This window comes from Oryctolagus cuniculus, chromosome 2, assembly GCF_051225735.1.
Source record: "Oryctolagus cuniculus isolate XC-2025 breed Fujian yellow rabbit chromosome 2, ASM5122573v1, whole genome shotgun sequence".
In the NCBI taxonomy this organism is placed as follows: Eukaryota; Metazoa; Chordata; class Mammalia; order Lagomorpha; family Leporidae; genus Oryctolagus; species Oryctolagus cuniculus.
This window is the reverse complement of record NC_142868.1, coordinates 65,359,540-65,373,696: the sequence shown is the minus strand read 5'-3', so window position 1 is coordinate 65,373,696 and position 14,157 is coordinate 65,359,540. Positions and strand designations below refer to the sequence as shown.

At 46.6% G+C, this 14,157-nt stretch overlaps 1 protein-coding gene across 4 annotated transcripts in view; it reads right to left on the bottom strand.

Annotated features, from left to right (window-relative positions):
- WWC2 (WW and C2 domain containing 2) overlaps positions 1-14,157 on the bottom strand; it is a 262,176-nt gene that overhangs the window by 31,507 nt on the left and 216,512 nt on the right. For all 4 annotated transcript variants that reach the window (XM_008250200.5, XM_089325521.1, XM_089325520.1 and 1 more), the window contains 5 exons: positions 12,273-12,385; positions 10,370-10,568; positions 9,050-9,214; positions 6,000-6,092; positions 2,847-3,089 (listed from right to left, as the gene is read on the bottom strand). In XM_008250200.5, the coding sequence (XP_008248422.2) occupies positions 2,847-3,089; positions 6,000-6,092; positions 9,050-9,214; positions 10,370-10,568; positions 12,273-12,385 (813 nt within the window). The remainder of the gene's footprint in view (positions 1-2,846; positions 3,090-5,999; positions 6,093-9,049; positions 9,215-10,369; positions 10,569-12,272; positions 12,386-14,157) is intronic.

Genomic DNA, 14,157 nt, shown 5'->3' with positions numbered 1-14,157 from the left:
GTTGATATCTGCAGTTCTAAGACACCAATTCAGCTTTGAAAACCTTTGGCTCATAAAGATCAAAGACTACGATGCTTCTGCAGACATTAAAGTTGGGTGCAGTCATCCACGACTTTGAAGTTATTGATAATGTTGAAATAAAGCCCCAAGACGGTGAAAATAATTCCTATTACTGAGGTTATACTTCAGCTACTAACACAACCTTCCATCTTAGAGAGAGCCTACTGCGGGTGCCATCCCCCAGTGAGCGCTTGTCCAGAGGCCCTCTGCGCCCTCACAGTGCAGTGGTCTCCATCTGCTGAGTCTCCCCTCCCCTGAGGCATGAAGTTCTTCACCTCCTGCTTTCACAGCCAGTGTGAACACTAACTTCTCTGTGGGCCCTTCCCTGACTTCCCCAGTGAGCCACCTGTCTTGAGGAGCTGATGTGTCGGACTCATCACCTCCACCACAGCAGTGCCCAGTTACCCTGCTGCTCACCAGAAGTCAACATAGGGCCTACAACCTGACTCCCCACGACCAAACATTCACTGAGGCCCTAGCAGGTGGGAGAGAGCACAGGCAATGCAGATGGGTCTTATTATTACTGTTTAACAATTTATTTGAAAGGCAGACACATGGAAGCATGGAGGTGGTTTGCGGAGATGGAAAGAAAGAGACTTCCTACCTGCTGGTTTACTTCCCAAATAACCTGCGGCAGCCATGGCAATGCGTGTCTCCCGCATGGGTGGCAGGGAGCCAACTATCGGAGCTATCACTGCTGCCTCCCAGGGGGCAGATTATCAAGGAGGCTGGAATTGGGAGCAGACCTGGGACTCAGATCCAGGTACTCTGATATAGGATGCTGGTGTCCCAAGTGATGTTTCAATCACTAAGCCAAAAACCCATTGCCAGATTCATTTTGTTACTTGAAGTTTCTTTAGAAATTACTGGTATCAGTTTGATTCCTAAAACTCATTTAAGTTTTCAAGTTCCCTCTAGGACTGGTAGTGCTAGTCTGAGAAATGATCTAAACTTCCCCTATAGCACCATGCACTACACAACTAAAAAAATAACTCTGGGGGAAAAAAAGTTCATTCTCTTTTAGTGTAAGGAAGTGTCCATTCCAGTTCTCATCCAAAGGGGCTGAAGCAAAATAATGGGGACTGGTGGTTGGCCTAAGTAGGTTTAGATACCAGTTGAGATGCCTGCATCTCATATTGGAGAGTCTGGATTTGAGTTTCAGTCTTCTGGATTCCTGCTAATGCAAACCCTGGAAGAGAGCAAGTGATGGCTCAAATGGTTAGATCGTTGTCGCCTGTCCGCTGGATTGAGTTCCTGGTTCCTGGCTCCAGCCCAGCCCAGTTCTGGCTATTACAGGCATTTGGGAAGTGAACCAGCAGATGGCAGCTCTCCCTCTGTCTGTCTCTCAAATAATCAAGTAAAAATTTACAAAAGAAGAAAAAAAAGATACAGTAACACTTTTAATATTGCAGCAATTAGGAAGATTCTATTTGTATACTACATATGAATGTGAACAAATACTTGTTTATCAGAATATAAGCTCTAATCTTGAGACAGTAAATTAATTTCATGTGTATGCAGATTTTTTGAAAATTTTAATAATATTTAGGAGGCAAAGTCCCTTAAACTATTTTCAAATCCGTGGTTTTACCTTATTTGTATAGCTATTAAGGTGAAAGGCAAGAGAGACAGCCAATAAGTGAAGTGAAATCTTTCTTTGTTTAAAGATTTATTTGTTTATTTGAAAGGCATTGTTAGAGAAAGACAGAGAAAGAGATCTTCCATCTGCTGGTTCACTCCCCCAAAGCCATAACATCAAGAGCTGGGCTTATCTGAAGCCAATAGCCAGGAGCTTCTTTCATATCTCCCATAAGGGTAACAAGGGCCCAGACACTTGGGCCATCCTCTGCTGCTTTCCCAGGACACCAGCAGGTAGCTGGCTTGGAAGTGGAACATCTGGGGCTCCAATTGGCACCCATATGGGAATGCTGGCGCTGTAGGCAGTAGCCTTACCCATTATGCCATTAGTGCTGGCCCCAGAAATCTTTCTTAAAGGCAAGAAAAAGTGAAAATTTCTGAGCATGAAAATTAGAAATGGTGGCCAGCGTTGTGGCACAGCTGTGACACTGGCATTCTATACTGGAGTACTAGTTTGAGTCCTAGCTACTCTGCATCCAGTACAGCTTTCTGCTGATGTGCCCAGGAAGGCCCTGAGAGATGGTCCAAGCACTTGAGCCCCTGCCACGTGTGGGGGAGACCAGGATGGAGTCCTGGCTCCTGGCTTCTGCCTGACTCAGTCATGGCTGCTGTGGTCATTTGGGGAGTGAACCAGTAGATGGAAGCTTTCTCAACTTCGATCTCTGTCTCTCCACCTCTCTGTCACTCTGGCCTTTAAATAAATAAATAAACAGACAAATAAACAAACCTTCAAAAAACAGCAAAGTATTTACAACTGATGTGGCTAATGAATTTTAAAGAGCTATTTGTAGAAAATTCATGCAAAATGTATAATTTACATTAGAAATTAATACCGCACTTATGTGCCAAATCTCATGGTGAGACAGAAAAAAAAGAGAGAGGGAAATCAGCACAACCACTTTCCCTGCGCCCTGCTGTCTACCAAGTGGCCGCCAAAGGGTGGGCGAGAGGGCACCCTCGCTGGGCGGCAGTGCCGGCAACATTCTGGGTTTTAGAAAGCCCGTGACCATGCACGAGGACGTGCCGCGAGCTCTAGCAAAGGTTTGCAGTCTTTGGAGCCGGCTCCCACTGGGCACCTTCCTCCCGGCAGGCTTAAAGAGGTGAAGTCAGCGTAAGCCTCGCAGCCGCGAGACCCCCGAGATCTGTACCTGCTTCTCAGCCTGCTTCAGGAGCTTCTGGAACCGCTCGTCCTCCAGCACGGCCGGCGGCAGCTCTGTCTCTCCCTGAGCTTTCAGTTCTTCCAGCTTCTGCCGCAGGCCCCGGAGGGCCTGCAGCTCGTCATTGAGGCGACTCTGGCGGGTCAGAGATGCCTGCAGATCCAGTTCTAGGTCTAGGGATGTGCGCACGGGGCACTCCTGCGCCGCTCTTCGAAGGGCTGTCTGGCACACCGTCTGCAGCGGGAACAAACAAGACAACGGCACGGGCAGTCACCACTCTGCTGTCCCACCTCCCTGCAGCATGGCAGGATGGCACTCCCTCATTCTCTGGATGCATGGGCAGAACTGGCCAAGGGACTGGCTCGGGCCAGTGAAAGACTGAGTGGGAGGGATGGGTACTTCTCACAGCCTGTCAAAGCCAAAGTGTGCAAAAGTGCACACTTCTGCCCCCTGCAAGCTCGCAAGCCGGACAACAGAGAACCCCGGGTGGAGGCTCCCTCCACTCGGGCCTCCTGGGAGAATGAGGGGCAGAGGCTGCTGACAGTCAAGCAGGAAATGCACCTGCACCTTTTGAGGCCTCAGAGATTTCCAAGTTGTTCCTGCGGCGTAGCCCAGGGTAGTCTGACTGATGTACTGAAAGCTGCACTTCGGAAAACACAAGCAGCTGATGAGAAACTTCTATCTTCTCTTCCACTTCAGGAATGTAACTGCGCCCACGGCCCAAACCTCTGTCTCGGCCCCCACACAGCTGCCCAGCATGGGTCCCATTTCCAACCCCCTCCTGGCTTCCCACTGTGTGCAATGCACTTTCACCCCTGAATCACCACTGTTCCTCCCAGGGCCAATCTTATCCACTCAACAAGCAAGAATTGCTGACCGTACGTGAAGAAACGCCTTCTAGGGACTTGTAGGCAAGAGAGTAGGAAGACAAGACATGCTCTCAGCCTCTGCTCTGAGGGCTTTGAGTGGCAGGAAATGGAACTGGTACCACCAGGACCACAGGAAGTCAGGGCTGGGTTGCAACCACAGTATGAATGAGGATGAGCAGGGCTTCACAGGCAGAAGGGAACAAAGAGGGTGTTTTCTTGTGTAGACTGCTGGCTATGGGGTTGGAAAACAAGAGATTACCACAAGATATGCTACTGTTTGACAGAAGAGGGGAGGGAATCCAACCTGACAGGCCCTCTACTTGGAAGATCTGGAACGATGGCAGTGCTCATGACAGGGGGATACGAGAGGGCCCATCTGTCCTTATTTTACAGCCTGCACTCATGACAAACAGCTTCTCCTGTCCACCCATTCCTCCTTTTCCTTACTCAATATATCTATTACATGCTCACTAAAGATTTAGGGGCTGGGCTTCTAGAACATTCTTATTACGAGGTTTCCTCTAGTCAACCTCTGCCCTCTCTAGCAAATGACATCTATCACAGAGCAGGAATCATCTGTGTGTTTGTTTCCTTTGACTGCATGACTCATTTTTCAGAATCAGAAATCTCTCCTAGTTGTCACACACATGAAGTTTTTCCAAGGGCTCCAAGGTGCCGTGGTCTGATGATAAATGTTTAACAACTGGCTCTCTGTGGGAGAAGACGAGAGCACTGATCTGCAGGGCTCTGCCAGTTTCTGTGGTGTGAACACTACCATCACTGTCTTCTAAGCGATCAACGTGACGCCATTAAGTCGGCAAAGGGCAGGCACAGTTGGCTCCTGCGCCAGTGACGACCCCTCTAACATGATGCTCAACGTCTGGCACTTGGCTTTTCTTGTCGGTAAACCTTGCTCTGATCTTTACAGATGCTCCTGCGCTCTTGCCCCACCGTAGCTGTTTCATGCTCTAATTCCTAAGCCAGAATGCCATTCTGCACCCATGTCTCTTTACTTTGAAAACCATCTCCTGCACAATGGCTCCAGATTCCCCTCTGCCTGGTTCAAGTCGCGCTGACAATTCAGTTCATCGGTGACCCGCCTGTTTGCCAAGTCTACCCCCTTCCTCGGCACTCTGGCTAAGGCTTCTCCACACTGTGCTGCTGAAGAAGGAAGTGGCGACGAGAGGGGCCAAGAGGAGTTTTCACTCAAGAGGGATGGGTATTCTCAAGCATGATGCTTGGTCGTCTCAACAACGGATGCCAAAGAACCTCCTGAAAATGCTGAGGGCTACGGAACAATTTGCCTTTAGAAAAAAGAAACCCGTTTTTATTACCTGCAATTAAGTGGGAAGTGAATGAGCGGGAACTGGATGTTGTCTGGCCATGCAGCGCAAAAGCATGAGCCCAGAGCAGCCCCAGTGGAGAGCACGGCCTTACTTCCCAGGCTTTGCGCCCGCCTTCCCGTCCACAGTGCTGAAGCTCCGGCCTAGCCTGCCCGCCCCACGCCCCTCAGTGTCCTCCTTCCGGTGTCTGCAATTGTACTTGGGTGTGGAGGCCCAGGATCTCCCCCAAGGAGCCTCTTAGGCTCTGTCACCCAGATGAGCTCACTGCTGTCTGGCCCAGCCCACTCTTCACAGCCCACTCTCGAAGGTGCGGCCGAGTCACTGATGGCGCTCAGCAAGCCGTCTTAAGCCAAAATGGAAATACTAAGCAAACTTGTTGTTAGCATCTCAGCTGTCAGGAAGTTTTGAACGACTTGACCAGGATGATCTTTGAATTTATTTAAAATTCTCTCAGATGTATCCTTAATACTCACCCAGAGACCTCTGGCCTCCAGGAATATCTGCGCAGACCTATCCCATCCACATTAACTCTAACTTCCTTAATATAGCCGTTGGTGCAAGTTATAAACTATAGCTTACTCCATTACCAGGATGTTCTTCAGGAAAGGTACCAGGTTTTAGACTCTTGCCGTGACTCGAGAGCCAGGTGCACCGTGGAGACAAAGCAGCCGTCGTGTGCGCAGCCTGGGCTCAGCAAGCTCCGCTCCAGAGATCCTGCAAACTACACTTCACCTGAACCAGTGCAGGTTCCAAACCAGTGCTGAACGCAGGCCCTCAAGTGCATCCTCTGTCTCCGTCACTGACTCAACATCTACGTCTCTAGTCACAGCGGCTTCATTCAACAGCCCAGGAACGTGCAGACCCGGCACTGAGCGGTTCTGGAATCTGCGCTCAGCAGTGCGTGATTTTAGGAGAGTAGGATGTGTACGTACCCTTTTGACCCTCAAACTGCGCCGTTCAGTGGAGTTTCTCACAAAGAGGGATTTTTTAGCCAGCGTTGAACTGTCACTGTCACTTCGATTTAACTGGAAACAAAGGATAAAAAAAAAAAAATCACTGTGTAACAGATAGTGCCATTTGATGTTACAGAATTGAGAAGCTCATCAAATATAGCAGGTAGTGATAATATGAATTTTTTTAAGGAAATCCTTCCCAAACAAGTTTTTCCCTGTTCTATGGTTTTTGAAAATAACTTAATTTGTGACATTGTGAATAAAGCATGTCCTGCAGTGCCACCATCCCATGTGGGTGCTGGTTCAAGTCCTGGCTGCTCCACTTCCGATCCCGCTCTCTGCTATGGCCTGGGAAAAGCAGTGGAAGACGGCCCAAGTGCTTGGACCCCTGCACCCTTGGGAGACCTGGGTGAAGCTCTTGGCTTCTGGCTTTGGCCTGGCCTGGCCCTGGCCATTGTGGCCATCTGGGGAATCGACTGGCAGATGGAAGATTCTGTCTGTCTCTCTCTGTCTCTTTGTAACACTGACTTCCAAATAAATAAATCAACCTTTTAAAAAATTTAATTTTGCTAACCAATTTAAATGACTTACTTTTGGTTGCAGTTAATAAAAGTCATATGTTAAGGAAATTATACATTGTCGCTCCCCGTCTTCGTGGAGGAACGACACAGGACCCTGCGTTGTTCTTTTGTCTGCTCGGCCCTCCCCGGGTTTGCTGCTGGTTCTTCCCGGGTTGGCTACCAACCCTTCCACCTCCGTGGAAGGGCGGTTCCCCCTAGCCACTTTCCCCACTTCCGCGGGGGAGCGGCACACCACCGGCCGGCTCTCTCGGGGGCTGCTCAGGTGTTCCTTCAGATAGATGTTCCTGGTGCATGTTGTCTCTCTCCTCCTTTATAGTCCTCTTCCACCAATCCCAACTCTGCTACCCACACGCCGAGTACGCTGCTCTCCTCCAATCAGGAGGTCCTACAGTTTGTTGGTTGAACTGGAGGCAGCTGTGTAGAAGCTGTTTCTCCCTTCTCAGCCATATTGTGGGAGAGCAGATGCATAGAATAAGTCTTAATTCCAGTAACAGTCTAGTCCGAGTTGCTCCCCACATACATTTTTTGTATTTTTAGTTAAAATGTTATATTCAATTTTATAGTTTTAACAAATTACTTATTTGAGAGGCAGAGAGAGAGAGAGAGTGATAGAGAGAGAGAGAGAGAAAGATTAAAAGTTCCCATTTGCTGGTTTACTCCCCAAACGCTGGCAATTGCTGGGACTGGGCTGAAGCCAAAGTTGAAGCCAGAAGCTGGGAACTCCAATCCAGGTATAGGATGTGGGTAAGGGATTCCAGTTGCTCGAGCCATCACCATCGCCTCCCAGACTCTGCATCAGCAGGAAGCTGGAACCAGGAGCTGGAGGCAGGTTCTCAGCATGGGACTCAGGCATCTTAACTGCCAGGCCAAACACTCATTCCTCAATACTCATTTTTTAAAAAAAAAAAAGGTTTATGTAAAGTACAGAGCTCAAGGTCAGAGTTAAGGCACAGGCTGTGACATCAAGAATGCTCTTACAACAGAAGAATCATACTCCCTCCCTCACCCGCTGCAGGTCTTTGCCGAAATGTCATCTTACCAATAAACGCCACTGTACTCCTCACTCCCAGCCCCCTTAATTTGCTCTACTGTTCTCCACAGCACTGATGCCCATCAAGGTACTTCACAGCTTATTCACAGTAATCCCTGTTTATCACCTGCAGAGCTCGCCAAGAACCAAAGTTCTGCAAGGGCAGGGCTCTGGGTCTGTGTTTCTTGATGAAAGTGCTGCAGAGCAGACTAATACAACATTTGTTAACTTTTAATTTTAATAGCCTTTCTAATCAATTTATAATATTATATCTGAGGCCAGCATTGTGCAACACTGGGTAAAGCTGCTGCCTGTGATGCCAGCATCCCACATGGGTTCCTGTTTGGGCTGCTCCAATTCCAATCCAGCTCTCTGCTGGTACACCTGGGAAAGCAACAGAAGATGGCCCAGGTCCCTGAGCTCCTGCACCTGCATGGGGGGACTGGGAGGAAGCTCCTGACTCCTGACTTCAGCCTGGCCCAGCCCTGGCCGTTGTGGCCATTTGGGGAGTTAACCAGTGGATGGAAGACCTGTCTCTCAGTTTCTCCCTCTCTCTGTAACTCTGTGTTTCAAATAAATAAACCTTTAAAAAATGATGAATCTGTCTTATTATAAATCACAAATAATTCTGAAGGTAAAATTTGGTAAACTGACATAAATCCCAGAATTTCTGTCACAGAACTATGGATCTGATTTTATATCTACGGACATTATTAAGAGATGACTTTTGGGGTCTGGCACTGTGCTGTAATAGGTTAAGCCTATGTCTGTGGTGTTGGCATCCCACATGGGTGCCAGTTTGTGTTCAGGCTACTCCACTTCCAATCCAGCTCCCTGCTAATATGCCTGAGAAAGCAACTGAGACAGCCAAAGTCTTTGAGCCACTGAACCTATGTGAGAGACCCAGAAGAAGCTCCTGGTTCCTGCTTTGGATCTGCCCAGCTCTGGCTATTGTGGCCACTTGGGGATGAAACAGCAGATAGAAGATCTCTGTCTCTGTCTCTCTCTCTAACTTTGCCTCTCAGATAAATAAATAAATCTTAAAAAAGAAAAAAAAAAAAGATGACTTTTGCTCTAAAACCCATCTCCTGGTTTTCAGCTCTGAAAGACTAACATGATTTGAGGCATGCATGAAACACAGCAGATATGTACAAAACACCTATCTCAAAGTCACTTTGTTTCTAAAGACTTAAGTCTAAATACATCTGGTAGCAAGACCCTTAAACGCCACTCACTTGCAGATAAGTCATGTTAGAACTAACGAGAGACGCTAGCTGTGGCGCCAGAACAAACTACACACAATCGCAGCCGCGGGACGATGCCCACTGTGGAGCATTTCTAGCCAAGCGTGCTTGCAGCGACGACGCAGATTCTCCCGCAGCATCTGTGGCAGAGGGGAAGACGCCCCTGCAGCTTACCCTGCACACGTACTGGCTCCGCTGGCCCGGCGAGAAGGTCTGTGAGCGTACGATCATGCCGCTCCGTGCCAGCGGTGGCCGGCCCGGGCTCAGGCCACTTCGCTCTTTGGGCCGAACCGCCACTCCCCCGCTAACTGCTTCATCTGTGTTCGTCTCCTTATCAACCTGCAAGAGAAGTCAGCAGGTCTTCTAAGTAAGAAAAGCCTACCTAAGAGTACCACAGGGACTCCTCTGGCTGGGTGGCTGCTCCGGAGAGCAGGGCACGCGTGCAACTTGGGAAGGGCAACTGGGAAGGAAGGTTTTCTACTGAGAGCTCTTGGCAGGCTGCCCAACGAGGTTGCCCACGACAGCAGAAACGTCTCTAACAGGCCAGGCTTCAACACGAAGGCTGGGACTGAAGAGGCTCCACAACTAATCCTGTCTGGGAATGTATCATCGTTAAACACTACTCAGCTTTCTAATCAGATTTTTTTTCCCCAGAATAAATGATTAAAGACAGGACGAACTACATAGTGTAAATTTAAATAGAACATGCAGTTAAACATATATGAATGGAAGAAGTGTCGTGCAGCTGAATTTGGATTCTTCACTGGATCTTTGGGAATGTAACAAAACTAAAATTTAAACAAAAATGGAAGTTTCTCAAAATACAAATGAGGGAGGCATAGGCATATGTTTACTGCTAGTTTTACCTGGATTCCGAAACTCACTTAATGAGCCTATGCCTTTGTGGAAGGACACACTTGGACAGGGTGTATTATTTCCTCACAAATAAACAGGCATTTTCTAAATTTTATTACCAGCATTCCAAGAGTGGCGGGATCCTCAAAGTGTAAAAATGATTTTCCCCACTAGGGGACCAGTGAAGCTACCTATTCAATAGCTTGGTTGGGACCTCTCCTCGAACTGAGTCAACTGCCACTTTCCACAGACTTCAGTCAGAACACTATCTGACCAAGATCAACTAAATATCTACCTGTGTTTGCAATCAAAATAAATTACATCATATCTGAAACTTGATAGAATTCAGTCACCCTTTTAGCCAAGAAATTCAGAGAATACTTCAAAATCAGTATTCACAAAACACAGAGATCAAAAGGAGCTAGCACTGCTTCTTTTCTTACATCAAATATTCGTGGAAAAATCAGTATTTTGGCACATTAAAAAAAGTCAAAGCATCTACAATGCTTTTCAGAGCCTATTTCCACCAACGTGTTTCACCAGCAGCTTCTGGTACAAAATCCTGCCGTGGAGTTGCACCTGAGGAGATACAGGAGCATCTGAGGAATCTAGCTGGTGCCTGTGAGGCTGAGCACCCACCAGCGTGGGCGTCCCCATCGGCGGCTGACTCCCAGGGTCTTTGGCACTCTCGCTTCCTCTCCTACTGCCGCCTTCACTCATCTCCGGAACGTGAGCTCGTGAGCTGGAGTCTGGGGTGCAGCTACTGCCCTCCAGCAACTTAACTGCAGCCTCATCTTCAGCCACAATGTCGGCGGCGGCCACTCTCAGCAGCGTTAGCCTAGGGTGAGACAAATAAAACACACTGTAAGTGGAGCACCCATGCTCACCGAGGAGTGCAACCTGGGCATGCGCACCCACTTTCTGGGAAACAGCGTGAGCCATTTTTTTGACTGGAACGTTTAACTACGGATCTCAAAAAAATAAAATTTTCACTTTACTCTCTAGCAATCTGTGGTAAAACCACCATAGCATGGTACTACAAGTTAAACTTGGGAAACAGGACCTAATTCCCAGATATTAAAATGCAAATATGCTAAAACTCACACACAAAATTTAATCCCAGCAGTAAAATATATTGGCACTCACTGCGTAACAGTGCATTACCAGTTGCTGGTTAATCATGAAAGCAGTCAGACAACAGAAGAGAGTTCCAAGCAGGTCAGAGTGAATGAAGACAGAAGGATTAAAATGTCTGTTCCTGACCATGCCTGCAGACCAGCATGGCGTACGGGGCGTCTGACCACTACACTGACGCCAGACGGCCACACCACCTCACGGTTAACCCGACCCTGGCACCGCTGGGCGGCGTCACAGCCGCTCCGGAGCACAAGCGCAGTCTCAAAGACACGCCAGGCAGGAGTTCCAGCTTGCTTCCAGCTTTCCAAGCTTTGCTGAGCTTCACCTTCTTAGAAGAACATTTTGCCAGTTGACACTTAAGCATCAAAATCTAACGGCAAGTGGCAACACAATGACAAAATGGCAGATTAATTTTTAAATTTCTGGCCGTGCAATGAAAACCAGGGGGAACCAACGACCACTACTCTGAGTTATAAGTTCTTTTATTTACGTATGTGTGAAACAAACCGTATTTTACACACCTGAGGAAAATGCAACACTTCCAGATGCTATAATGAACTCATAATCATGCTACCTGTTCCCCAGGGCTCTGCCTTCTATTCACTAAAAGGACTTCTGGTAAGCACAAGGTCTCTCTGCACCTTTCTACATCACTCCAGCAGGTCTTCCTTTGAATATCCATGAGTACTGTCTATGATGTACCCTGTCACTCTGAGTTTTAAAACCATGTTATGTAGATACATATACACAAAAGCATTCTATATATGTAGGTGCAAATGTGTGCTAACAGTAGTTCAACAAACCTAATAGAAGAAATTAAATATATTTAAAAAAATCAACCTAAGTGGTTTTACATTATACTTAAAAAAACAGAGGTACTCACTAAAATTTTTTTTAGAGAACAGATTGCAACCCAGGAATGACAGCTCCGGACAAAAGCTGTAATAACCCACCCACACCCCCTGTTTCTCTCAAAAGGACACAGTATGGATAAAGAGAAGAAAAGGAAAAAAGTAAAACTGGTAACAAATGAAGGAGTGTTCAGAAGCTGCTTTCTAAATATCTGCTTTGTCTTGCCAAAGCCCAAATGTACTTCTAGAGGTTTAAATAGTCAGCTTTTAATTCACCTATAACTCTACAGTAAAGCCACTATATCTTTCAAAATTAATAGCTTGGATTTAAAAAAAAAAGCTCAGAAAACAGCATGAAAAATTGTGGCTAATGTGCTACATTTGTCCCTTGTCATTACCTTCTTCAACTGTCCGGTGACCAAGCACAGACCTTCCCTCGGCTACAGCTCACTACAGATGCGTTGCTTCCATAAAGGAGTCTCTAGAAATTTCTTATGAGAAACTAAACACATTCTCTTTAAGTTCCCTACAGCAAAAGGAAAGGATGGTTTTACCAGTCGCCATCTGGACCCCCCTGCTCTGGTTCCTCCTCCTCTTCTTGTGCTAATTCTTGTTCTACAGCCAATAGCTCAGCTGATGTTCTTGCAAGCAAGGTTGACACTGCATCCTGGAGAAAGAAAACAAGGGGCAATTAACATCATATACCCCAGACAGGCTGTAAAGACTCTTGAGAGCAGGACTTATACTTCCAGCTGTGAAAGGGAAAGCCTGGATGAGGCTGAACTCTCCTGCTGAGAACAAACATGAAAGCTGAGTACAAGGAAGCAAAAACAAATAAAAACTCCCAACTGTTTTTAAAGCAGTGAAGAGCAACTAAAGCAAGCAGGACGAGAGGGCCAAGATCCCAGGGAGAAGGGGATCACAAGGTGAAGCTACCATCACTGCTACTGGTGTTTGTCAATTCTCTAAGTGAGGCCTGTGGGCTAAGCAGACGGTGGCTGCCTAGAACTGGCCCTGGCAGTGTGAGCAGAAGACTAAAACTGAGCTCTGGACTCCAAAGGGAGTCAGCCCTTGGGGCCAGATACAGTGAACTGTAAAGTTAGCCCAGGATTCTGTGTACTATTCCTGTCAAGGCATTCACCATTTCTAAGCTGGATATGTGCAGACAAACCAAGCAAAAAAACTTTGTCATAGATCTTTCCATCACCCTTCTCCAGGAAAGAATATCACAGAGTGAGACTAACATAGGATAAAAAGTATAACAAAACGTTCTTATCCAATGGCACTATAAATCAACTAGACCTAATATCTCTAGAACATTCTGACTAATAACAGAATACATAACCTTCTTAGGTTCACATGAAACATTCTCTGGGATATACAAAACCACAAAACTAACTTCAATAAATTTAAAGACTGAAGTTACACAAAGCATGCTCTTTGGCTACACTGGAATTAAACTAAAAATCAACTAAATATGAAATGAGAAATTAACAAACATACAGAAATTAATACACTCCTAAATAATCTACCAAAGAAAAAAAAAATCACAAGGAAAATTACAAAATAGTTCGAGAGGAATGAAAATTGAAATACAGCATACCAAAACTTAGAGCTACTGTTAAAGCAGTGCTTAGAGGAAAATTTTTAAACACCTAGATTTAGAAAAAAAGGAGAGGCACCAAGATGGTGGAATAGGGAGGGAGCTCACTGTTTTAGTCCAGGGGAAGATGGTCAGAAAACGTGGAGAGACTGAAGTCTCAGGGAAGTTTAGGGAGAAAATGACGGAGGAAACTGCAAGCAAATTGGAGTGGGAGGATGGGTAGGGTGAGAAGAATCACTACCACTATGTTCTTAAAGTTGCTTTTATGAAATGCATTAAGTTTTTATACCTTAAATAAAAGGTTTCTGGGGGGAAAAAAGAATGCATCAAATTAGTAACCTAACTTTCCACCTTAAGAAAATGTAGAAGGCTGCTGGGCATTTGATCTCTGGTTAGGACACGCGCATCCCATTTCAGGGTGCTTGACTGGATACTTGACTCTAGCTCCTGACTTCAGGTTCCTGCTAATGCAGACTCTGGGAGACAGCAGTGATAACCAAAGTAACTGAGTTCTTGCCACCTGCTTGGGAGACCTAGATTTGAAGATGTGCTGTTGCAGGCATCTTGTTTGAACCAGAGGATGGGAGCTCTCTCCGTCTTTCAAATAAATGAAAAAGGAAAAAAAAAGGTAAAGAGCAAAATAAACTCAGAGCCATCAGAAGGATGGACACAGTAAAGACTAGAATTGAGGGGCCAGCGCTATGGTACAGCAGGTTAAGTGCTGCCTGAAGCGCTGGTATCCCATATGACCGTCGGTTTAAGTCCTGGCTGCTCTATTTCCAATCCAGCTATCTGCTAATATGCCTGGGAAAGCAGCGTAAGATGGCCCAAGTGCC